General features: G+C 36.4%; 2 protein-coding genes across 3 annotated transcripts in view; one reads left to right on the top strand and one right to left on the bottom strand.

Annotated features, from left to right (window-relative positions):
- The window catches only part of LOC6560137 (ecdysone receptor), a 108,263-nt gene that overhangs the window by 47,105 nt on the left and 36,452 nt on the right, over positions 1–24,706 (bottom strand). The window lies entirely within an intron of this gene.
- LOC6560136 lies at positions 21,590–22,980 on the top strand. Its single transcript, XM_001985672.2, has 3 exons — positions 21,590–21,754; positions 21,850–22,569; positions 22,628–22,980. The coding sequence occupies exons 1-3, from the start codon at positions 21,670–21,672 to the stop codon at positions 22,636–22,638; spliced, it is 816 nt and encodes a 271-aa protein (XP_001985708.2). The 5' UTR covers positions 21,590–21,669; the 3' UTR covers positions 22,639–22,980.

The following is a 24,706-nucleotide window of genomic DNA, read 5'->3' as shown; positions in this document are numbered from 1 at the left end:
TATATAGATATATAGATATATATATGAACATATGTATGTGATATATAAACGACATTTAAGGCATTTTTATAGCTTTGCGTGTCTTGGTTTTTTTCTTCTTCTTCTTGTTGTTGTTGTTGTTGCTGTTGTTGCTTTTGCGCATTTTACTTTTAACTTTTTTTTCAAGTTGAGGCGCACAAAGCACATTCAAGAGGCAAGTGTAGAAGCATAAAAGAAGGCAACAACGAAAACACGCAGTCGCAGGCGACTTTGCTTTGCTATCTCCCTCTCTCTCACTCCCTCTCTCTCACTCCCTCTCTCTGTCTCTCTCTCTCGCTCACTCTCTCCCTGCTCGCTAGCTTTGCGTAATTGCCGTAGCATGTAAAAGTTCTTAATATTTTTATTTATTTTTTTGCCTTTTTTTTTTAGTAATGTGTCAGCGCTTCTGTTGTGAAATGTGTGTATTTTGTTGTTGTTGTTGTATTTTATATTATTTTATTTTATTTTTTTCTCAAGCAACAATTTGTTACGCGTGTTTTGCGTTTGGGCCCGGCTTAAAAAGCGAAGAGGCTTAGAGAGTGGCAATTGTATGGCTTATATTAGTTTGCATTGCGTCATGAGAATTGCATTAAAAGGTTAAGAAAGGCATTAAACGTTAAGCGTTAAGCGTTAAGCTACGATTTTACAACTTGGCCATAATCTGTTTAGAATGACGTCCAAGAAACCGTTTCGCAATAAGAGTTTTTGGGGGCTTAAATCGAATAATGACTGAATAATGAGTATTTGAATACGCAATGAATGAAAGAATGAATATGTTAACTGATTATGAATATTTCAAAGTATTCTCCAATTCAAAGTGAAGAAGATTAAGATTTATGGCAATTAAATGGCCCAAAGAATGTGCAAAAATTAAGAACTCTTTTCAAATATTTTCGATTTTAGCATTTTTGAATGGGAAGAGAGTCAATAGATTTGTGAGCAACAAAGCAAAACTGCCAAGTTTTTAAGTGTTGAGCATTAAGTCAAAGTCGAAAGCTTAAGCCATAAATCTTCTGGCTGATGAGCTCGAAATAACAGTTCAACTTCACTAATAACTCAAATGTTTATTGCCATTTAATGAGCATTTAGCATTGCTCACTTCACGACACCAACTATAGTTTATTTTCCCATCATATTGAGTACTTTATTTCAAATAGATTCCCATGCTTGTGCCGAGCAGGAGTCGAGTTGAGCTGAGCTAGCAAAAGGCTTTTAAATAATTGATTTAAGTGCACCCAAAAGAATTCAGCGTGCAACGTGTTTATGCACAACAAGTACAAGTACAAGTACAAGTATGTCAATTTTGTGGCACGCGATTGTCATTTCCACAAATGCAATAAACTTTATTAAATATGTGAGGCAGGCAACAAATGAAAGAAAATAGGGAGTGGACACGTCTCCTCTCTCAGTTGGTGGAAGGGTTGAGGAGGACGGGTTGAGCAGCCTAAAACGCGCCAAGGGAAAAGAAAAACAATTAAATTTCCGCTGAGCTGAGTTCAAGTCGAGTCAAAAGGAACCTTAATAGGCCCACGCACAAGACATACACACAAACATAAATAAATACTTTAATATATAGGCTGTATACACTCTCTCTCTCTCTCTCTCTCTCTGTCTCTCTTTCTCGTTCTCTGTGACAAATGTATACACATGGATCCTTTTAATTTCCTGCTGTTATTTTTATGCACGTAGCGCAAACGCCGCGTGATTTCCATTTGCCTACAGCCTGACAACATCAGCAGTGTGTGTGTGTTGTGTGTGTGTTGCGCACATGTGGCACATTCCCATAAACACAACACCATGTGTCGCAGCACAGCCAAAATGCTTGTGGCCATCTCCTACTCCCTCCTCCCTCGCATCTCCTCCCCTCTCCTTTCTCCCTTCTGCCTGCTCCGCCTGGCAGCAGGCAAAGTAATCTAATAATAATGTATATGAGAAAAAGGACCACCCAAAAAAAAAAAACCCAAGCAGAGAGGAGTCCAAGTGCAAGTAGACTCGAGTCTAGTCCAAGTCCGGGACCGGGTTCAGGTCCGAGTTGAAGCTAATGTTTCGCCCACAACCAAATAAAAAGGCTTTTATGCCTTGCACACTAATGACTGTCATTGAGATTGACTTCCTGTTCGCGTTTCGCTGAGTGTATTAGTGACCCAACCGTAAAAAACAATAAAAACATATGTAGCATGTAGTTAATATATCTATATATATATATATATATATATATATATATATATTTGGCCACTTCTAATGTGGGGTATATAAGGCTTTGGGGGAGCGAGTGTCTGCTATGGAAATATAATATTTATTTATATATTTATTATCGTTGCTAGTTAATATTGCTCTAATTGAGCATGCTTGACTAGTTTAGATACCCTGTAGCCAAGTCTCCATCTATCATATGAAATAAACTTCATTTGTTTGTGCCAAACAAGAAATCTTGTAACAAATTTGAGGTCTATAGCTTTTATTAGTTTATGTTTCCCTTGGCTAGATCTATGCTGATCAAGAATATATATATACCTGATGTCCTCGTAGTTGCTTCCTTCTGACTCTAACAAACCTTTCCAATTTTCCCTTTTTCAATGGGTTTCCGCTAGAAATAATTTGGAGAAAGCCCAAAGATTTTCTAGACATCTAACTTGTCCCATTTAAATTTAATATTTAATAATTAAATATTTAATTTCAATAAATTTATGCTACTTTAGGTGCTGGTATTTTCAAGTCTCTTGCCGCTCTTCTGGTCGGTCTGCAGACCTTTTTGGCCAGAAACGTGCACCATCTGGCAGGTAAACTAAATGAAATATGTTGTGAGCCACAAAAACACTAGGTATTTTTTACCTTTTACCTTTACCAATATATATATATATATATATATATTCAATATACAAAGTTGATGAAGTTTGATCGAATGCGAAATATGCCACTGAAAGTTCGTCGAAAGCCACTCGAAATTCATCAGAATCCAAATCGAGACAATATCAACAACAGAGTTGACCTCGTTTCTCTTTTTTATTTTATTTGTTGAGGGAACTTTTGTTTTTGTTTGCAGTTTCCCAGCTTCTTCTTCTTCCGTCTCTCTCTCTCTCTCTCTCACACTCTATTTCTCTCTCGCTCTGTCTCTCTGTCTCTCTCTCGTTTTCTCTGTCTAGCTGCCTTTTGGATGTTTGTGCAAACACGTGCCGAACTAAAGCCGCAGAAGCATATATGAATATATATATAAAATCTATATATATATATATATGTATATAGAGTGACCACTCGTGGGAGACAGACAAACTTAACGGTTATTTTCGTGTGTGTGTCTTTTGTTGTGAAAAAAAAACATAAATAAAAAACAGCCCAAAAACCCAAAACTGGTTGCGCTTTACTTTTCCGCGAATTTGTTGTATGTATTTCATTTATTTTTATTTCTGTTTTTGTTTTTGTTTTTGTTATTGTCTTTTGCTGATTTGGTTAAACATGGCAGAAAAAAATGGTGTCATTCAATTGACACATATCCAAAAATACAGGTAGTTCAAATAGTTGCCAGCAACAGGTTGAATATATATCACTATGTATATATATATATATATATGTGTATAAATATTGGCTGTCAAAAAACTTCAGTTCACAGCAATTGTCAAAGTTGGACAGCAGCTGTTAGAGTCGTTTGTTTTTTGCCATGGATTCTTTTCGCTTTTTATTGTTTCCCTTTTTGCTGTTTTTCTTTTGTTATTTTATTGTGCTTTGCAGCACAGCTGTCCTTTTCCAGGCAGCTTATGTTTATGATATAAAGAGCACTCTGTCAAATCATAAAATCATTTGCATGTAAGTCCTTTCTCCTTGCTGCCTGCCACCCGTTTATGCTTGCGCCCCCAAACCAATTAACAATGAAAACAAGTTATGCAAAAAAATATCCATCTATGCCACAAAGTTAAGTGCCACCAAATTGAGTTACTTCAACAGTGGAGCACAATTTACAAAATCTATAGCATTGAAAAGTTCATCAACAGAACTTTGCTGGCCTACGCGACTGCGGAATACTCTGTAAGCAGTGAGAAATTGGCTTACCTAGCTTAACAGTTATCTCATTAAATATGTCGACTCCAACTGCCGCACATTTTACTAATCTTCTTCACTTGTTCAGCTTAAGAGAAATGGTTTTTTTTTTAAAGCCTGCTCATGCCCAAGCATAAATAAACTTCTTAATGGTCAACTGATGTATGTATTCAGGCCAAAAAACAAAAATAAAAGGAAAAATTAATCCACAAAAAAAAGAGCGACAGATTTATGGCGAATTTGGAGCTTTTCATTAGACACCACAACACAACAAAAAATAGAGATCCCCTCGGCACTTAATTGCTAGAAAATGTTTGTGGCACGGCACGCGTTTGGATTAATGCTGAGAATTAATAACAAAAAAAAACAACAAAAAAACATAAAATAAATAAAAATGAATGAAGACAAGTTCAATACTCAATATTCAAGTTCTTTGCACTGGCACAAATTATGCGGCAGCAACATAGACAAATAGATATATCATCAATTGGTGGGTGGGGCGCGGGGGGCAGACTCATAAAGTAGCGGTACTGTAAAAGAGAAAAAACGCACACACAAATGACAGCAACCTTGACGCAACAACAACAACAACAATAACACTAACAACAAACTAACAATAAAATCAAAAATAAAAAAACAACAACAACCAGTCAAAAGGCAACCGCTCAAAATGCGCTTGAATCATTTCCTTTTCCGGTTTCGTCGCGTTTCTTTTTCAGCTCATTTTTCTTGTATATTTTTATTATACAAATACAAATACATATAGCATATATCATCATCGATTTGCATTTATTATCAATACGATTTGCATAAAAAACTACAGACATTCTCTTCATTTTTTGGGCTGACCTTTGCGAAAGTTCTAACAGCGAGTAAAGAATACTTATGCAAATTGTGGGCTGGGAAGGAAGCATGCCAACATTTAACATCATGTTAAATTTTAACAAGCATTTTTAATGTGAATGAGCGAAATTTGTATCTTTTATTTGATTATTACCACCCATACTGAATGTATCTGAACAGTTTTAAGCTATAGTCATTTATAGTCAAATTATAACTGTGCTCGACCTTGATTTGATATTTTTTGGCGTAAATTAAATTTTTGCTATATGCTAACCAACGACAACAACAACAACATTTATAATTAATTCATTGAATGGCAATAACAACAAATTATCAACCTATAATCATGAGTCATTAAAATCAGGTTTTCAAATTGAGTTTAGCTGAGGTCATTAGCTTTTGGCGAGGCGTTTGCTTAAAAAGGGTTTTCAATTAAAAGGTTAAGTTGAACATTTAAAGATAAACTTGTAGATGCCACAGATAGTATTTAAGTAGACAGATAGCTTCCCGAAACTGCCCGAAACTGCTCAAGAATATATATATATATACCATATGAAAGATACTTCCCATTGGCTGTTACATAGTTTTCTAAAACTTCGCTATAACCATTCTTACTGGGTTTTAGAGTATAAAGATTAGACTTTGTCTGCAGTCAACTCTTTGGAAATACATATTCAGCGATTATAAAAGACTATAGAAGACTACAATAGATCACAAAGTCATCTAAAATTAATAGCCAAATTCTATCTATATTTAAATCGATGCTTAAATTACGTAAAATATGCTGGCAGAGAAAACATGTCTAGACAGAAGTGAAGAGCATAAATGAATATAGATTACGATAGATCCAATAACTTATATATCATATCACAACAACAGCTAAAGACAGCAAATGTGACAGATGTCAGCTCATCTTTTTAGGCAGACACGTTTTGACAATATAATTCAACAGTTGCCATTTCGCAGCACACAGCACAAAATCAACTGCACATGGGGGGATATGGGGATATGGGGATATAGTAGATGTTGTATGTGGTATATATGGTTTTTAGTTTGGAATGCAAGAGATAAATATAGCAATAGTTGCATCAACTGATAGAAAACTGTGGAAAGTCTGTGGTAAATTGTGTGCGAAAGTGTTGACAGCCATATTGCAGTTGGCTGTTGGCTGTTGGCTGTTGGCAGTTGGCAGTTGGCAGTTTTATTTTTATGCATTTTATTGTTGTGGATTGGTGGATTGAGCAATGTGAAAGCGCGTTGCAATGAAACTCGTTTCGAGCGTTGCTTTTTATGGCAAGACTTTGCTAATTAATGCCACACACACACACACACACACACACACAGAGACTAAAACACACAGAGAGACACAGATACAAACAGAGACCGCAGAAGTTGCTCTGGTTTTTCCACAGATAAAAACAAGAGCTGCAGACTCGAATGCTGCACAATTGAATGTCCAGACTAAGAGAGAGAGAGAGAACAGCAAACAGAGAGAGACACACACACACAATACACACACACACACACACACACACAGGTAGTCTCCGCACAGGAAACGCAGACAACGTCTGACAAGATAAGACACACAATGGTTGAAGAAAAGACAAAATCAAAAAAATAAAGCATAAAAATAAAACTAAAAATAAAAATAAAAAGGGAACCTGTTTGATGCGTTTGTGCAATTGTTGAAATTTATCTTGCATTCTTTTTAAGGGTGGCTCGATATCTAGTTGAACCTGTATGTGTGTGTGTGTGTGTGTGTGTGTGTTGGCAAATGGCTCATGACCCAGTCGAACTATCAATCAGTCAATCATGATTGATGCTGCTGCGACTAGTTGAACTCACGTTGACCCAATGACAGGTGTGTTGTGTGCTGAGATCAACTGATTTGTAAGTCAATCAATTGCACCCAACAAGTTTAATTGAGTTGCAAATGATTGATTGTAAACCATTTCAAGGTTATAGGCTTGCCATAATATATTATAGCAGATAGCAGATGTTATTTCTTAACTCTTAATTATGCAAGAGAAAAGATGTGCTTAAAAATAAACTTGCTATATATATATATATTTATACAATATATACTCTCTATAAATAGTATTGCAACTATTCGAGTAGCTATCGCAATGCACTGAAAGTTAAATTTAGACTTGGACAAATAATATAGCAAGTTATTTACAGTGCACAGGCAGCGGCGCAAGCCGAAATTATGAAAAACATAAGCATAAGTAACTGCCCAAATAAAGATCGCTCCGCACATTAAGCACACACACACACACATATAATATATATACATATGATAATCATAGACAAACAACTTATGGATATACATATATATTTATATATATATATTATAACGCAAAGGCGGGGCGATCCATTAAAACCAGAAGCTTGTCAATGCAGCAGCAGCGAACAAAATACAAAACACAAAACACAAAAAACACTTTGGAATGTGCGCCTAGAGCAATACACACACACACACACATACACAGAGAGACACACACATATAGAGAGCGACACACACACGTGTGTGTTTAGCTGAGCATATATATTTGCATAAAATGGCATTAAAATTTTTGCCATTTTGCCAACTTTAATGTACCATAAAACTGAACACCAACAATGACGCCAAGTAACTAATTTTTTTCCCGTTTTTTTTTTGTCCGTTAAGAAATAAAGAAAAAGCTAAAATACTTGCAGACAGGTTGATAGAGGAGCTTCTTGCTGGGTTTGGTTGGGGGCGGGCATAGAACCTCTTCAGTCAAATTAATTGCGCCTAGAATCCAGAGAGAGTTGAGAGCCAAAAACTAATGCGAGTTGGTTAATGTGACTTTGTGGCTCATTAAGCGCCTGAAATTAGGCAACACAAAACCCAAACCAAACCAACAAAAAAACAACAGCAAATTAAGCACAGCATGTTCATGTTCATACACACACACACACACACAGACACACACACACTTTTAAATGTGACCGTGATCTAATTGAAAAAAAGAAGAACGCGACTATATAATAAAAAGCAGAGATATATACAAAGTGTACTAAATTACGTTCATCATCATCATCATCATCAACATCATGATTATGATGATGAAGAATATGAGCAACATCATCATCATCATTAGTATTGGGTGTCCTTTATAGCTGCGGCAAACTGACAAAAGAGGATTGGCTGTCAATGTTGTTTGTTGGCTTTCATTCATTCATTTGTGTTGCCTGCTAGTCTAGTTATAGATAGATAGACAGATAGATAGTTATATAGATAGATAGATAGTTATATAGATAGATAGATACAACATTTGATATGCACTGTCCAGACTTCCAACATATCCCATTACATTTCCATTTCGGTGGCAAGCAAATGGTGGCAAATGAAGCAAAATGTAATAGACAAGAATATTGTATAAGACAACAGTGTCCAGAGTCCTGTCTCTGTGTCCAGTACTCGATGGAATAGACCACTTTTAGCTTGAACGTTCAATTAGTAATATATATCGATATATATGCTTGGAAATTGGTGTTTACATAAAGACATAGATAATATTTTCTGTTAAATAACTCTGAGATTCACTTAGTTAGCGAACATAGAAAATTATTTGATATTGAATCCCACACACACAATTAGACTCAATTCTATCATGCCTGTATTTATAACAATAGCTGATTGTCCTTTGATAAAAAAGAAAATATAAAAAAAAACAGTAAATAGAAGTAAATTGAATTGATTCTGATTTGATTTTAAACTCAGCTCAAGGATAATAAATAACAAATAGCTGCTAAAAAGCAGCCACAAGTTGTTTAGTGCTTTTCACTACAATTCGCAACTGTTTCAAGAACTTTGGCTAATAATAATGCCTGGCAGATATATTGATTGACATTTGAGATACAAAGAAAAATGATTGCGATAAACTTTCCAATTGGTTTGGCATGTAAATCAAATAGTCTAAAGCACATATTAAATATACATTTGCAAATTCTCAAACTATAAAAGTACACAGAAGTTGAAAAGTTGTACATGCAAATTGTATGTAAAATAATTTAAGCTCAGATTTCACATGAAATGAAATGTGGGATTGGCTTAGCTCAGCTACTTCAGGGTAAGTCGTTTAGAGTCGCAGAATTAACTTAACCAAGGCAACAACATTTTTATACAAAATCAAAGAGAGACCTTCTCCACTTGAAGAGTCAATAAGCGACGCAATTTATTTGTGTTTTGTATGCTGTTTTTTATTGATGTCTTCGATGCCAATTACCAATTACCAAGTGCTCAGAAATACCACTCAAATATATATGCAAGTATATATAAATACATATGTATATATATATATATATATAGAGGAAGATTTATGTATAACAAATCTGAAATGTATAAATTTACATTTCAGCAAATGCGCTTTAATTGGCCGTCTGTCAGTTGTCATGACAATAATTAATGTATTGCCAAAACATGTGTATTCTTTGGGTCTACAAAAATGTATCTGTATCTGTTGTGTATCTTGGCATTAAAATGAGTCCGCATGTTATGCTTTCTGTTCTTGGGATTCAATAAGTTGGAAGGCAAAGCTTTTCACTTGGCCAATTTTCCAATGGATTTGCTCGAATGGAGCCACCAAAAAAAAAAAAAGCAAAAGGAAATGCGTCGCTTGTGTTTTTCTTTTGGCAGTGGAAAGCGTGTTTCTCGCTTGATCGAATGCTCGACAGCTCCATTCTAAATAATCAGGAGCCAAAATAAATATAATAAACAAGTGTCAAACCGTTGACAGCTTAATTCACTTGAGATAACTGTATACAAAGAGAGAGAGAGTGCGAGAGAGAGAGAGGGGGTCAGTGAAAGGTTAAAGTTTGGCTTAGATGTGATAAGGTGGAAATTGATTGAACTTTACTTTTTTAATGAAATATTGATAACAATCCTTTTCCATATACATTTTTCTATTTATATACTTTCACAATGCTATCTACCAAGCAGAACTAGAGTAGCTAGAATAAGAAGTTTCAAGTCAGTTACAATGTTTATACTTTCTTTTTATCAGTCGAAGTTTGGGTCTAATCTGGAAAGCCATTAACAACAGGAAATGAGTAAAAATGCAATGCTAAGATTTATATTTTTGAGAGTTCTTAAGTTGAGCTGCTGTTCTCTGAAATAGAGTTTTAACCTCCCTCAATACAAATCACTAATCCAGATCTGGGCTACAAATATATACATATAAATTATGAATTGCAGAGTTATTCAGGTGTATCTAGATCAATATAAACTATTAATCCTCAACTGCAACTGCACAATTCTTTATCAAAATTGAATGTTTTGTTTTAGATTTGCTTTTAGTATTTTCAACGAGTTTGCCAGCACTGTTTTCGCTTGTTGTTCAAGCTATGAAATATAATTTGTGAAAACTTACCGTTAGCATCTATGAAATGCGCCAATTCAGCTACTAATCCACAATAATCGTTATCCATTTACAAATGTTATCGTTGTTCTATGGAACACAAAAATTAAACCAATTTTCTTTATCTTTAGCCACTTTTGTTTCTTCTATTTTCTTCCTTTCTTTTTATTTTCTTTTTCTTTTTGCCTTAGCACACTTCTTGAAACACTGTAAACTCTTCGTATTGTGGCTTTTCAATTAGCTTCGTTGCTGTTGTTGTTGTATTTGCACCATTTGTTAGAAGCACTTTTGGTTTAAACTGGGCAACACTTTTTCTTCCTCTTATTTTTATTTTTATTCTCTTGAAGATGATGCGGGCGTATTGAGAGTGAAAGAGACAGAGCGAGTCAGTTAGTCAGTCTGTCGTTTTTATTATGTTTTGTTTTGTGTTGTTGTTCTCTCTTCCGTCCTGTGCACAGGACATGAGTTTGTGACTAGACAAGAAGAAGAGAAGAGACAGCAGACAACAGACAACAGACAAACCGTAGACGTTTGTCTGACGGCGTTTTACACGCGCGGCTGTTGCTCTTCCTCCTCTTCGGCAAATGTGTTTTGTGCCCCCGTTGATTACGTAGCGCAGTCGACGTCGCTGCTTGTTGATGTTTGATAGTTCTTTGCTGTAGGTGTGTGTGTGTGTGAGTGTGTGTATGTGTGTATCTGTGTGTGTGTGTGTGTGTTGGTGGTGTGTTTGGCTTTCACTGTAGAATGTTTAGATTCATGTGCTGTGTGTTTTTATTTACACATTTTCGTCTTTATATTTTTGTTTTATTTTTGGTTGCTATTTTCGAGCATGCCGCATGCGGCGACCCAAGAATTTCTAATTCATATAATATCTATGCACAAAAAACACACACATTTGCTTCTTTTGTTTCAATATTTTTCCATATTTGTTGCACTTTTTACATCTTGTTCAGCTGCAAATGCATTTGCACTTTGTTTCTTTTTTTAAACTTTTTTTCTACATATAATATATATGAATATATATATTTTTGTATTTAAATTGCACTTGTTGTGTTGTTAACAATTGTTGCCGTTGTATAGCATATATGATTTGTATTATTTCGGTATTGGCGCAACGCGTGTCATAAACAAGAGTTGCTTTTTTAATAATATTTTTATAATTTTGTTCAAAAGCAAACCGCAAAAAACACAACGAACGAACGAGCGAACGAACGGGAGAACGAACCGTTAACGACAAAGTCCAAGCAAATACTAAATGTTAAGTTCAAACAAATACGAAATGTTATTGCTCTGTTAAACTCGAAAATGGATGAAGTGCGCTACAAACTCACCATGACAGAAAACCCACCACCAACCAAGAGAGAGATAGAGAGAGAGTAAAAGATAGAGAGAGAGCACATCGGCAACCCACACCAATGCAAAATACCGCTCACAAAAGTCGAAAACGGAATCAGCGCTAAAGTTAAATGTGAAGCGCAGCACACTCACACACACACACATACACGCATTAACATTCTACGCTCTCTCACACACACACGCACGAGTGGCTTGAATGAAAATGCCGATGCAATCGTGCGCTACTCTTTGTATCACCTCTCCGGCACACACACACACAACACGCTCGCACACGTATATAGAAATTGAAAGAGAGAGATTGACACTCACTCTCTCTGCTTACACCCACATTCACAATAATGAGGCGTGTCTGCGCTTGTGTGCGTGCCAGTGCCATCATCGCTTTCCTTTATATTTGCCTCCTTTTCATTTCTGTTTTCTTTTTATTTTCGTTGATTTTTTTCGTCGGTTTGTGTGTGTGTGTATTGTATGTGTTTTGTTGTTGGCTCTGCTGCTGCCGCTGCTGTCGCTGTCGCTTCGTCGGGTGCACAAGTGCAAATTCACACGTACATTCGAAATGTGTTCGCACAGTGGCACAAAAGCGATTAATATAAAGCCAAAGGCGAAGTTGGTAAGTTGCTGCTGGGAACCGCGAGACAACGGAATTTTCTAGTACAAAAAAAACACTTACGAACATCTGTTTGCACACATTCATTTACATGCTATGCATGAAAATGAATGGAAATGGAAATTTTTGTCGACACAACAACAATCAGTGAGAGCTAAGAAATTTAGCATTAATTTTAAGAGTCGAGGAGTTGAGGTGCATAAATAGATAAGAACTTATGCATGAGTCTTGTAACTCAGCAATAATACTTGACTGCTTTGTAATTATATGGAATAGGTATAAGATATAATTTACCTACTTAACGTATATTAATAATAACGATAGTAATAATAATAACAATAATAATAATTATAATAGGAACCACTTGCATTTTTGATTATCTGGCTGGTCGTAAGCATTCCATTCAAAACTTATCTAATCTCTGTTACTCTGTCTAAATGCATATTTTTGGTGAGTTCTTTTTACGTTCTAAAATCATTCACAAATCAATCGTGCTTGAACTTTTGATGCCACATTTTTGGGACTGCAAATTGCGTTTTGATTAGAAACCGATTATATTTTATTTTAATATTTGTTAGTTATAGATTAAAAGTATTACATATAAAAAAAAATTAGAAAAACTTAAAAAGAGTATAGCATTGAGGTAAATATTGAAATACGAATAAGAATTTCAATTAAAACACGAATAGGAATAAAAAGAATAAGAATAAGAAGTAAATTGTACACAGAAAGCGGCGACGTGCTGAGACGTAATTGATGGCAGCAGGCTACAGATCTACAGCGCAACAACCACAACAACAATAGCAATAACAACAATAGCAACAACAACAAAAATAAGAAGAAGAAAAAATCAACTCAAGTATTCGACGTAACGCAGCCGCGAGACGATGACTGCGACGTATGAAATTGCACATTTCAAATACAATGTGGTTAAAAAGTAAGCACAGAAGCAAACTAAAAGATATACAGATACCTCATAAGTTAGACAAGGGTTTGGGTGCGGGGGGAGCGAGAGGGGCCTGCAGATAATTGTAGACACTGTCTCACTGTCAGACAGTCAAATGTGTGTGTGTAGTTGTCTGGCTGCGTGTATGTGTGAGCTTGTGTGTTGAGTTAACGCTGGGCAAGTTCAAGTGTAGAATGCAATAGAGCGCTGCAAGCAGCAGCAGCAGCAGCAGAGCAGAGAGCGAAACGCTAAAGAGCGAAAGCGTCTACGCATACGCATAGAAAAAAGCCGGCAAAGGCAAGGGCAGCAGCAGCGAGAGAGCGAGAGAGCTTTGAGAGGGGTGGGGGGCAATGGCATTTGACTGGGTGTGTGGTGAGTTTAACGTTTTGGCAGGCAGCATTACATATACATGTATGTGTTTGTACGGTAAGGTGGGGGAGGGGGGTTTGTTGGCTAGACACATTGAACCACAAAAGTTCAAGATGAAAACACAAAATATCAACAATGACACAGCTGAGTATGGTTGTGGGGGGTAGAGAGAGAGAAACAGAGAGAGAGAGGGAATGACGAGTTACTCTCTTGCGCTGCAAATCAAACGAAGCTCTCTCTATGTGTGTGTGTGACTCCACTGCTTTGGCCGACTGCCAAACGTTCAGTAGTACACTGGAGCAGTTTGGGTGTGAGTGCAACAGTCACTCACTCACTCACTCACACACACACACACACACACATACGCATATATATATATGTTCATGTTTGTGGGATGATTGGAGGGGCGGGAGGCGACAGCATGTGCATGTCATGGCTGCCATTTGTTGGGGTAGTTCGCTGCCGGCAAATAGCAAAAAGGAAAAATAAAATAAAACAACAGCAACTACAACAGCAGCGGGCAGCAGCAGCAGCAGCAGATACACACAGGCTGTATCTGGTTGCCATTTTCTATGCACAGTAAAAGGAAAAAAAAAACTTGTCTACAGGCCGTGTCAAACAAGCTGCAAAATTTATGCGAAGACACACAAATCTACTGAACGAGAGACCGACAATGCAGTCAACGGCGCTGCTGCTGCGCTGTCGCTGCGACTGTTATCGTTGTGTGTGTGTGTGTGCTCGCTCTCTCTCCCTCTCATTCTTTCTTTCTATCTCTCCTATGAGTGCATAGTGCCTTCCTCCCCCCTCCCCCCCACACCCCACACCATGCATATAATAATCATAATAATTTGTTGTATTTTCTTTTGCCCGGTTTGCCTTGTTCGTTTAGGTTTAGTTTGGTCTGCTTTGGTTTTTAATTTTGCGTGGCCGACAGACCAAGCGTGAGCGTGAGCGAGAGAGAGACAGAGAGAGAGGGGGCTCAGGCTAGACATGTTGCGAGAGCGAGAGGCTATGATGACAAAGTCAGGTTTAATGTCGTTCAGTGGCGCGCGAGGCATTTGCAGTTGAGGCAGGCAGCGGGGGAGAGAGAGAGAGAGGGCGACAGTCACCACAAGTTGATGGAGTAGGATGTGGTGGGGGGGTGTGACTGATTGTGGGCATATGTATGCATGCATATAGACAAGAACATGAACAACAACAACAAATATCGTGGTTGGTTTCTACATGAATCCCCCCTTTGAAAAGCAGTGCCAACAATGCGGATCAGGAGCATGTATTTAGCATAGTACATCTATTTAAGCAGTTCCAACGAAATTACATGTATTTTTGGCATAGTAAACCTATTTAGGGTTGTTTAGCAAGGATATTTGCATACATAAGTCTAGGCAGAGTAAATTGTTAAGAAAATAGCCAAGCGATTAGAAATCGATACAGTTTTGATAGAGTTGTGGCTGTGGAAAGCTTGCAGTTCTCTATGGTAACTTCCTTTAGAATGCCATTTTACACAAATCTTATTTCCAGATTTATATGTCGTATTGTTGTAGAGTGCAAGCCATTTACAACAATGCATTGCTTTTGAAAATAGATTGCTTTTTTACAAAGTTATGGCAAGTTTGAGAGAATCTGGACTCAGAATCGTGTTGCAACATTTAAGTGCAATATTGATCTAGAGTTCAAACCATTTACAAAAATCTATTACTTTTGATTATCGCTAGAATTATGGAAATTTTATGGCTATGCAAAGCGTAATTAAATATTTAAATGCAGTTTCGATCCACAGGTCAAACCCCTATCAAAAAGCCATCATTTTTGACAAAGTTTGGATGACATTTATGAACGACAAATGATCTAAGAAGTTTACACGTCAAAATATCTGTCATTAGTCACTAGACTTCACGTTGAAATCACCCGGTAGTTCTATGACTCTTAGCATGGAAATCCAATTCCCAGAAAACTTTTCCCAAGCAGTTTTCCATTAGCAGAGCGATAACTTGAAAATTACCGCTGCTTAGGCGATAATTTGACTTTTGTCAATGCTTCTGCCGACCACTCTTCAAATGCATTTGCTGCTTATCAGGAAAAAAATGTTGAAAATTGTTCGGCAAAGGGCGGGTAGCAGGGGGCGGTGGAGGGTGGGGTGTGTTGCAGGAGGTCGTCTACAATTGACCGTCAGCTGGGAAACTTAACGTTCTCGCTTCGTTTCGATTATTTCCCATTTTCAATTTTTATGTGCGTGCATTTTTCACTTAAAGAAAAAATGTTCATGTTGGTTTTCTGCTGCTGATTTTTATATATATATTTTTTTTTATTATTATTTTTCCACTTTTCTTTTCTATATATATGTATTGGATTTTTATTGCATATTGACATTTCAATTGCTTTTTATCAGCGCAATTTATTTTCATGTCTTTTTATGGCTGCCTCATTGTTGTATGTCGCTTATGGTGGGGCAACTAGCAATAAGTCGCTTGTGGGTTGATTGAGTTTTCGATATGAAGTTCAACTTTTCTTATTCATACTTACTACATTATATGTGTATATATATATATTTACCTTACAATAATCATTTTATTAGCGGTTTGAACTCACCTGTAAAGATACAGAAAAACAAATGAAGATAAATAAGATAAATAAGTAAGTTATTTGTGTTAATTGAAGCTACTTATAAGCGAAGCAATACCAGATCTCATATATACGATATATTTATATAGATATATAATCTTTTTGATGTATAGAAATTAGCATTAACTCTCGACATGTTTAAAAATATCTCAACATTTCTGGAAACTTTTTTGTTTTCCATTTTTCAAGGTTAAGAAAAATGTTGACCATGATTTTCAAGCTGCTGCGGCAAGCATCCTCAATCCTCCTCCTATTGTTCAGTTTTATTTGGCTTCCCTGCCAACCACAATAATAACAGCAACAACTGGAAAATGCTGACTATTTACAAGCGGTGGGCGTGTCTTTTATTCGATTGAGTGTTTTGATAAATAAATATAATTTGTATTTTATCGAAATCTATAAATAACCAGTAGATATTGTTACTTAAAGAATCCTGCTTCTCTCTCTTCTCGCTCTTCCTTTGCTAACGTTTAAGATATGAAATCTGTTAACTAAATTATACTCTTTCGTATCCTCATCAATTTTTTTTTATAATTTATATATTTCATATACACTTCCTAGTGGAAACATTGATAGCCTTTCTTACGCTTTTCATGCTCTGCTTTGCTCTCAAAACGACCAACTTTTCAAATAAATTAACGTTTTTTTTTTTTTTTTTTTTTTTGCACCATTTGGCGTCTGTTAAGCATGGCGCAACTCTGCATTATAATTTTTTGCCCCTTGTCTGATAAGTTTATTATTTGTGCACGTTTCTCATGTCAACGGCGACACATCAAGTTAAATGCAAAATGCAAATTCAAATTGAATATGAAAATTGCTACACTCAACGATCCGACACTTGACGAGCTGTCTACAAAAATAATATAGAAAAATATATATATACAGAGAAGAAAAAAAACATTCATTCAACTACATAGTCGAGAATACTATGCATGAATATGCTATGCTCGAAACAGCGGCGTTTGCCAACTACTTTAAAGGGGGCTGGAATATGGTAAAACTAAAATTAATGTAATTTCCCAATATTCATGTAAAAGACAATATTAATTATTTAAGTGCTAGATATACAAAACTACAATAAAGACTATTTTATTTCGATATAAATATAAATTGTAATCTTTTTTCAAATATTTAGAGTGGCTCAGAGCTCAATATAAACTGTTAAAGGGGTTCTGAAGTGAAAATTACTCAGGGCAAATACTTCAATACCAGATTATCAGACTCAATTCGGTAAAATCAGTTCCGATTCCGGTAAAGCGTAAATCTACTCGTAAAGGTTACGAATTGGTTCCAAATTAATATCGGAACAAAAACTGCATTTTAATTCTAATCGTTAATGATGAGTTGCAGTTTGACAGCCTGCGCCAACTCCAAATATGGAAAATCTGCAAACTGCAGGCAATTTTTGAATCTAAATTAGACATTGCAGCCCGTCAAAGAGAACGCCCCTGTTTGAACCCGCTGCTTGCCACACGAATTGCATTATTGAGACACGTCTACTCGGCACACTATTTAGGAACGTATGAATGGCCGAGTCGGGTCGAGTCTCGGAGAGTTTACTTGTGTTTCTGTATTTCAGTATTTCAGTATTTCAGTATTTCTGTATTTGTATTTGTATTTTGTGCTGTTTGACCAGACGTCCGGCGCAAATGCTACACAAATACAAATAATGTCCGCCAGATATTTAGCTGTCTGGAATTTTATTAAAATAATTTACTGATGCCGTGCAATTTCTTAAACTTTATATAAACGTATAAATATATATATACACCCCGCCCGATCAGACATGTTGGCGTGTCGCGCTTGTCTTGATTTAGATTTATATTCACAGGCATAATTTCTATATATATATATGTCGGTCTGTATGCTGCATACATATTATAAATATTATTTATCATTAATGACAACTTGCGTGACATTCTTTCATTCAATGTGACAATTTTAAGCCAATGCAAAGGCAATACGAATCAAGATTGATCGATATCAACAAGTTGAATAGCTATTAAAGACGCTGATGGAATGATAAATATCTCACGAAAGGCTGTATTAATGCTGTATATGTAATTAAATTTAATTAGATAGTGTTTGACCATCCCAATAATCCATCAATTACCATTTCGGTGATTTCAGTAATTAAAAGTGATGGAAAACCTTTTTCAGTATTGTATAATGTTTAATTTTAATTATACATCAGTTAGGGAATTTTAAATTCAAAATACTGCATCAGATTAAAAATCAATTACCAATTTAATTATCTCAGTAATTAAAAGTAATGGAAAAGCTAATTGATTGATATCAATGATTTGGTATTTACATTGCCTAAGATAACTTATCGCTGCTTCAAGTCTAGGTAATTGCAAAGTAATTGAAATAATTTGTTTAGTAATTATCAGTAATTAGCAAGTCATTAAACATTTTAGGAGAGCTCAAAGACAATCTTGAAGTCTACGCCTGCCTCGCATACACTTCCCCAGTCAAACCACCTCTTTGCAACTCATTTACAGGGCATCCAACTGACAGGTAGAATAAAGTGTCGCGCAGTCTCGTCGACTGTAAGACTGTAATACAAACTGACAACACGACAGTGCGACTCAAAATCAATGATTGCATATTAAACAGGGCTCTGTCTGTTTGTGTGGGCGTGGCACAAATACCCACACACACACACACACACACAGACACTATTATCAATAGTGGAACACACGTGCCGCATACCGTGCCACCTGTTGCAGCTTCAAGCGAGCAGGAAACGTTTGTTTACGCAGGACTTTCAGTTCCAGTTTGTAAGACCTGCCCTGCAGCACTGGCTTACAGGATCAGAGACGGAAACACGCTTCATGCTGCTGCCACACCCATTCTACCCCCTCTCTTTCCCTCTCTGTTCAAGGTCCTTTTGTAAAATAACGACGCAATTGATGGACACGATTTGTTGTTGTTGCAGTTGTTGCACCGCTTGTGGCAAGTATAACTGAAATAGCCACGCACTTCGCTGCACTTGTCACACACAATCTGCCTTACTTAACGAAATGCCCCCCTTACAAACCCTTTTAAATTGCACATATTTAATCAGCTGTAAAGATCCGACTATAAATGCTAAATTAAATTATTTATTTATGTGCTCGTAAAGTCCACGATTTGTTATTTAAAGCGATAAATTATAGTACTATATATTCAATTTATATCAAGTTGAACTTTGGTTAAGCTTCAATTTCTATTACAAAAAATCACTTATAGGAATAGGTTAACATTTTCCACTGTTGCAACGGGCTGGCAAACTGGAATCGTAACTTTGACTATTAAATTAAATAGTTTTAACGAATACCGCTTCAAAATATGAGGAATCAATTTATAACCTGCAACTTTAATGCTTAAGTTGAATATGTATTCAAGAAGCAATTAGAAGAACCGATAAATATAGTAAATAAAGCCTCATAATGAGGAATCAATTCATAACCTTAAACTTAACCTGAACCTTTCACACTTTGCATAGCAAAAACGGAACCAAAACTAAAACAATTAACTATACAGTAAATTAGCGATGCTTTATACAAATTGAACCACTTGGGATATGTATGTGGGGCAAAGATATACAAAAATTATCGATTAGTTGGAGAATGTAGACACCCAAGACACCCAAGACTTTCCAGTTCGCTGGGTAGCAATATTTGCAATCCTTTTGTGGGAGCAGCTTGACAACAACGCTTAAAAAAAAACCGGTTAACCTTCTGAAGAAGATGCACTTCAGTTGTAAAAATCTGTCAAATATTTAACTGATTTGTATATATATATATGTATGTGTATATATGTATATATGTGCACATGACAAATATGCAAAGTGTATCATTTTAGTCGTAGAAACTTGGATGCATATAAGAAACGACGACTGCTCTCTCTGTCTGTCTGTCAAGCGAACACCAAACAGAGGCCCCACATGTCGCCTTTGCACTCTACCCCCGCCCAGAAGTATTCAACCTTATACTCACACACACTCACACACACATACACTCAGTCGATTCAACACTCATTTGTTAGCCGCCGCCAGTTCAATGAACGACTCCTCCTCGACTGCGGTTGTTACTCATTTTGGCATTTTGTGCGCCGCAAAGTTTTTACCTAATTAAATCAACAAAGTGCTGGAAAAACACACACGCACACTCAACACACACACACACTTGACACACACACACTTGACACACACACACACTTAACACACACACACTTAAACACTCCAAACCAAGAAATTAAATAAACGATTGAGTCTAGAACAACAGCTAATAATGCTGAAATGCAATTACTAACCGTAAAATAAGCAAATTAATAATAATAACATAATAGCAAAGTAAATCAAAGGATCCGCTGTACTCACTTGAGAGTACAGGGTGTTTTAGTTGGGTTGTCTGCACCGATAAACATCATCAGTTTTGATTAACACGCGCGACGCAACAAATTTATCCTAATCAAAATTTATTTAAGTGTTGCAGACATATTTTAATACTTTTTTTCTTCTATTTTTCTTTTTTTTGGTTCAAGCCTAATTGGGTCGGAACACTTTGGCAATGCTGCGCTTGTATACCTCGTAATTAGGGTAGATAGAGGGATATAACTACAACATTCTATATACTATTTACCATATCTTAAATAGTTTTCAAATGAACAATCTGTCTTAAAATTTACAAGTTTCACACTGGCCAAAGTTATCCCGACTTGTTTTATATTGAATGATCAACTGTTAAGCTTTATTCAATTGCGTACAGGGTAACTTCGAATCGAGCATTTTCGTTTCTTCTTTTGCAGACAGTGACAATTTGGAAAGATGTCGATTTTATCGCATTGCAAAACTGAACTCCTCCGCCTTTGGTTTGAGGATTACGCGACTTTTGTGTCATAATTTACAATGTGTAAGTAAATCAGCGAGACAAGTCATTAATTAGGTTTGCTGACAATGCCGCAGAGTGGCAGATACACAGCGAGAGAGGGGGGCCCACTTCAACACAAATGAAATTCTGCTCTGTTCATATGCAAAAGACTTTCAAACAACAGTTTTCCACCCGCTCTAAACAACATTTTCTGAATTGAAGCTGAAGTTGAAGAAGATGAATCGATTTATCAGCTCCTCTGTCAGTGTCCAGCCATCGCTGGGATGAGGACGACAATATTTGGAGTCTGCCTTGCCTCACAGATATGCCCAACAAAGGCAACTCTGGCCATGTTCAGACAAGGCACGTGCTGCATTAACAAAAAAAGGTGCCTCAAAGAAGACGCAGACAAAGTCGTTGAGCCAACACAAGACCCAACTTGGGGGGGAACTCTTCATCCAACATTTAATATGAACATCTCCAAAGCCGACATCAAAAATTAAGCAAGCTTTTGCTTTTAAGCTACAACAGTAATTTGACCAAATTTTTATTAACTAATTTTACTAAATTTATGCTAAAATTCAGACAAAGAAAAAAACAAACAAATCTCTCGCAAACTGAACACAACTTGCACAAATGAAAGGCGTTGTGAAGCTTGCAATATGCTTGGGCTTGGCTCTGATAGCTTGGCTACTGTTTCACTATGACCAGCTTTTCACAGGTAAATAAAAAATCCAAGTAGGCCACTATAGAATGTATATCCAACGATATATATAATATGAAACTGCTTTCAACACGTTACACACAAACAACTAGAACAAAAATCGAACAACAATCCCAACATGGATATGAAGGATAACAACACGTTGGAAGCGGAACTGCAGGATGCACTTTCGGAGAGCTGCAAGAACAGCTCCATCGATGTTTATTTGCACTTCTTCTGGATATTTGCGTGCATCTATGCGTTGGCCAAGTTGACGGAACTATCGGAGCGTTATGTGAACGCCAAGATTGCGTCCAAGGAGCGCAGCTCCGAGTTGCATGGCATCAACGACGAGTGGGAGAAGACACTGAAGCTGTATGAGCAGGATAAAATCGAATTGGACTCACAGTTGCAGTCGCTGCGCGAAAGGAATTGTGGTTTGGAGGCATCGATGCGAGATTTACGCGATTGCAATTTACAGTTGATCAGTGAGAATTATATGCGCACTGTGCTCCAGGATCAACAGATTCAGGGCTTGGCTCAACGCGTCCAGGATCAACAATCGGCATCAGCATCGAATATCTATATCACCAATCGACACATCCATTTGACGCGACAGGTCTTTCTCAACGAGGGACACTCCGATCTCGATCTCGATCTCGATGCGAATCTTGGCGATCGGAATCTGAATTCTTTGAATGTTTGGGTGCAATATTTGAAGATGCGTAAGTGTTATATGGGCAAATTGGCTGATCCCAAATTGGTGCTTAATGGTCAGCCGGAGCGAATATTGCCAATTGTCATGACTACCGAACAGATGGCTAGATTACAGGGTATTTCGACTGCTTAATTATGGAAAAATAACAATCCTTAATGGCTTCCTCTCTACAGGCATGTTCTAATTGATTTAATTTACGACTGTTTCGTTCCATTATTAAAGAAAATAAGGCAGCGAGACAGAGACAGGACTAAAGAGCGAAAGAGAGAGCAAGCGAGCGAGTTAGATAGATAGAGTTTAAGAAAATGTACCAAAAAAAAAAGTTAAATTTGATTTTTAAATTTTACGAGAAGACATAATTTAAATATACTTTGGATAAGCAACTCAAAATTGGCGAAGATTAAAAGCTGCAACAAACACAGAGTATTTAAATGATATATTCACCATATATTTCGATATTATAACATATAGCTTGTGTATGTGATCAACAAAGAAAATAATATCAATAAACGTAATTGAATCTTGCATCCAGAATCGAGAAAACAACTGTCTTGTTGGAATTGTTGTTTAAATTAAGTTGAAGTCTTTATTTGCTACCGATTGAAATTCAACATGCGTCAAAGAACCAGTTGCAGGAACCAATAATATAAGTTCAAGCGAACTGAATGCCGAAAAAAAGTTGGATTACAATTATAAGTTTTACCGGAACCTTTACACATACATACCGGAACCGGAAATGCGATTTGTTTGTACGCCATATTTGCCATCCTCTATATACCATTTGTGTAAGCGGGTTTTCCGGATTTATGCCTTACTTTCAACATTTGTTGTACATTTTTGATAACCAGAATTTAGTTGAATCAATTCCGAAAATATATATTTGGCTTTAAGCTCACAGCCAGGCTCGATCTAATATTGTATTATTATTATTATTATTATTATCACTTAAAATGTATAATAGAGTCTAAATGGCAAACGCATTATTTGTCTGCCAGGCTCATTAGGCCTACTTGCCGCAATCAGCGCTAATCGATGAACCTTCCACACAGACACCCAAAAAAAAAGAAAAAACTCGACCACAAAAAAAAGGCAACTGTGCCACAGCCAACACAATGAAAGTGCATTTAAACTGGCAATAAATCTAAATTAACAAAAGTGACAATAAAAACAAAAATACAAAAAAAGAAGAAAAAATACCGCTGCCCCAGACGGGCAAATGACCCAAAAAAAAAGAAGAAATAAATAAAAAAATGAAATGAAATAACAATAAAATCAAATGAAAAGTGAAATACAGTTGAAAGCGCAGTTGCGCAAAACAACAACAACAACAAAAACAAATATGGCGACTATCAATATGTGCAAATAAAGAGAGAGGAGAGCAGAGAACAGGGAGAGAGAGAGAGGAGAGCGGGTGGCAGTTGCCGTTAACCTTGAGCCGGCGACTGATTACAAAATTGCACCGATAACTGCCAGTGACCCCAAAGCTCGCCAATGAATGAAGCAGAGTAAAGCGCAAGTAAAAGTAGAATAAACAGGGAGAGAGAGAGTATATTACAGAAAGATAGAGAGAGAGAATGGTGGAAGGGGGGGAGGGGGCTTAGCAGAACTGCGACTTTGATAAGTCATCGTCAAACGTCATCGTTTCGTTCGTTTCCTGGCCGCCAGATGTCTCAGCGCGAATAGCATAGAAATATAGAAATCATTTCTTCACTGTTTGTTTTTTTCTTTCTTGTTGCTGTTGCTGTTTTCTGTTATTTTTTGCATTTGACATTTCCTCTTCACATTTGGTGTTTCTTTTTAGCTAATTTGCTGAGGGATTTATGAAATTGACATTTAAAAAACACACACAAAACCAACTTGTGAGGGCCACAAATTCTTTATAGAATGGATAATAAATGCAGTAATCGAAAAAAATAAGTGCCAGCTGAAATAATGTTTGCATCTCAAACTTTGAAGTTTAAGCAAACTGAAACAGTTCCAGATAAAAAATATATTTGCTTATCCAATTTTCTGATATTTCATGGAATATAAATTGGGATATTCCCTAGTTGGGCTTTCTACTGGTTTAATACGAATATATCTTCAATAATATATAATATAACAATAATATACCTTTAATATACATTTATTCAACTGCCAGGTGACCTTATCACTAGTTTTTCCTTTTGATAAGAACACCTTAATGCTTGCAAATATATTCTTAGATATTTATCTTTTATCACAATTATAAATATATCTCAGACAACTATTAT

This window comes from Drosophila grimshawi, unplaced genomic scaffold (assembly GCF_018153295.1).
Source record: "Drosophila grimshawi isolate 15287-2541.00 unplaced genomic scaffold, ASM1815329v1 contig_1367, whole genome shotgun sequence".
Lineage (NCBI taxonomy): Eukaryota > Metazoa > Arthropoda > Insecta > Diptera > Drosophilidae > Drosophila > Drosophila grimshawi.
The sequence above is the reverse complement of the archived record's forward strand: the minus strand, read 5'-3'. Positions and strand labels throughout refer to the sequence as shown.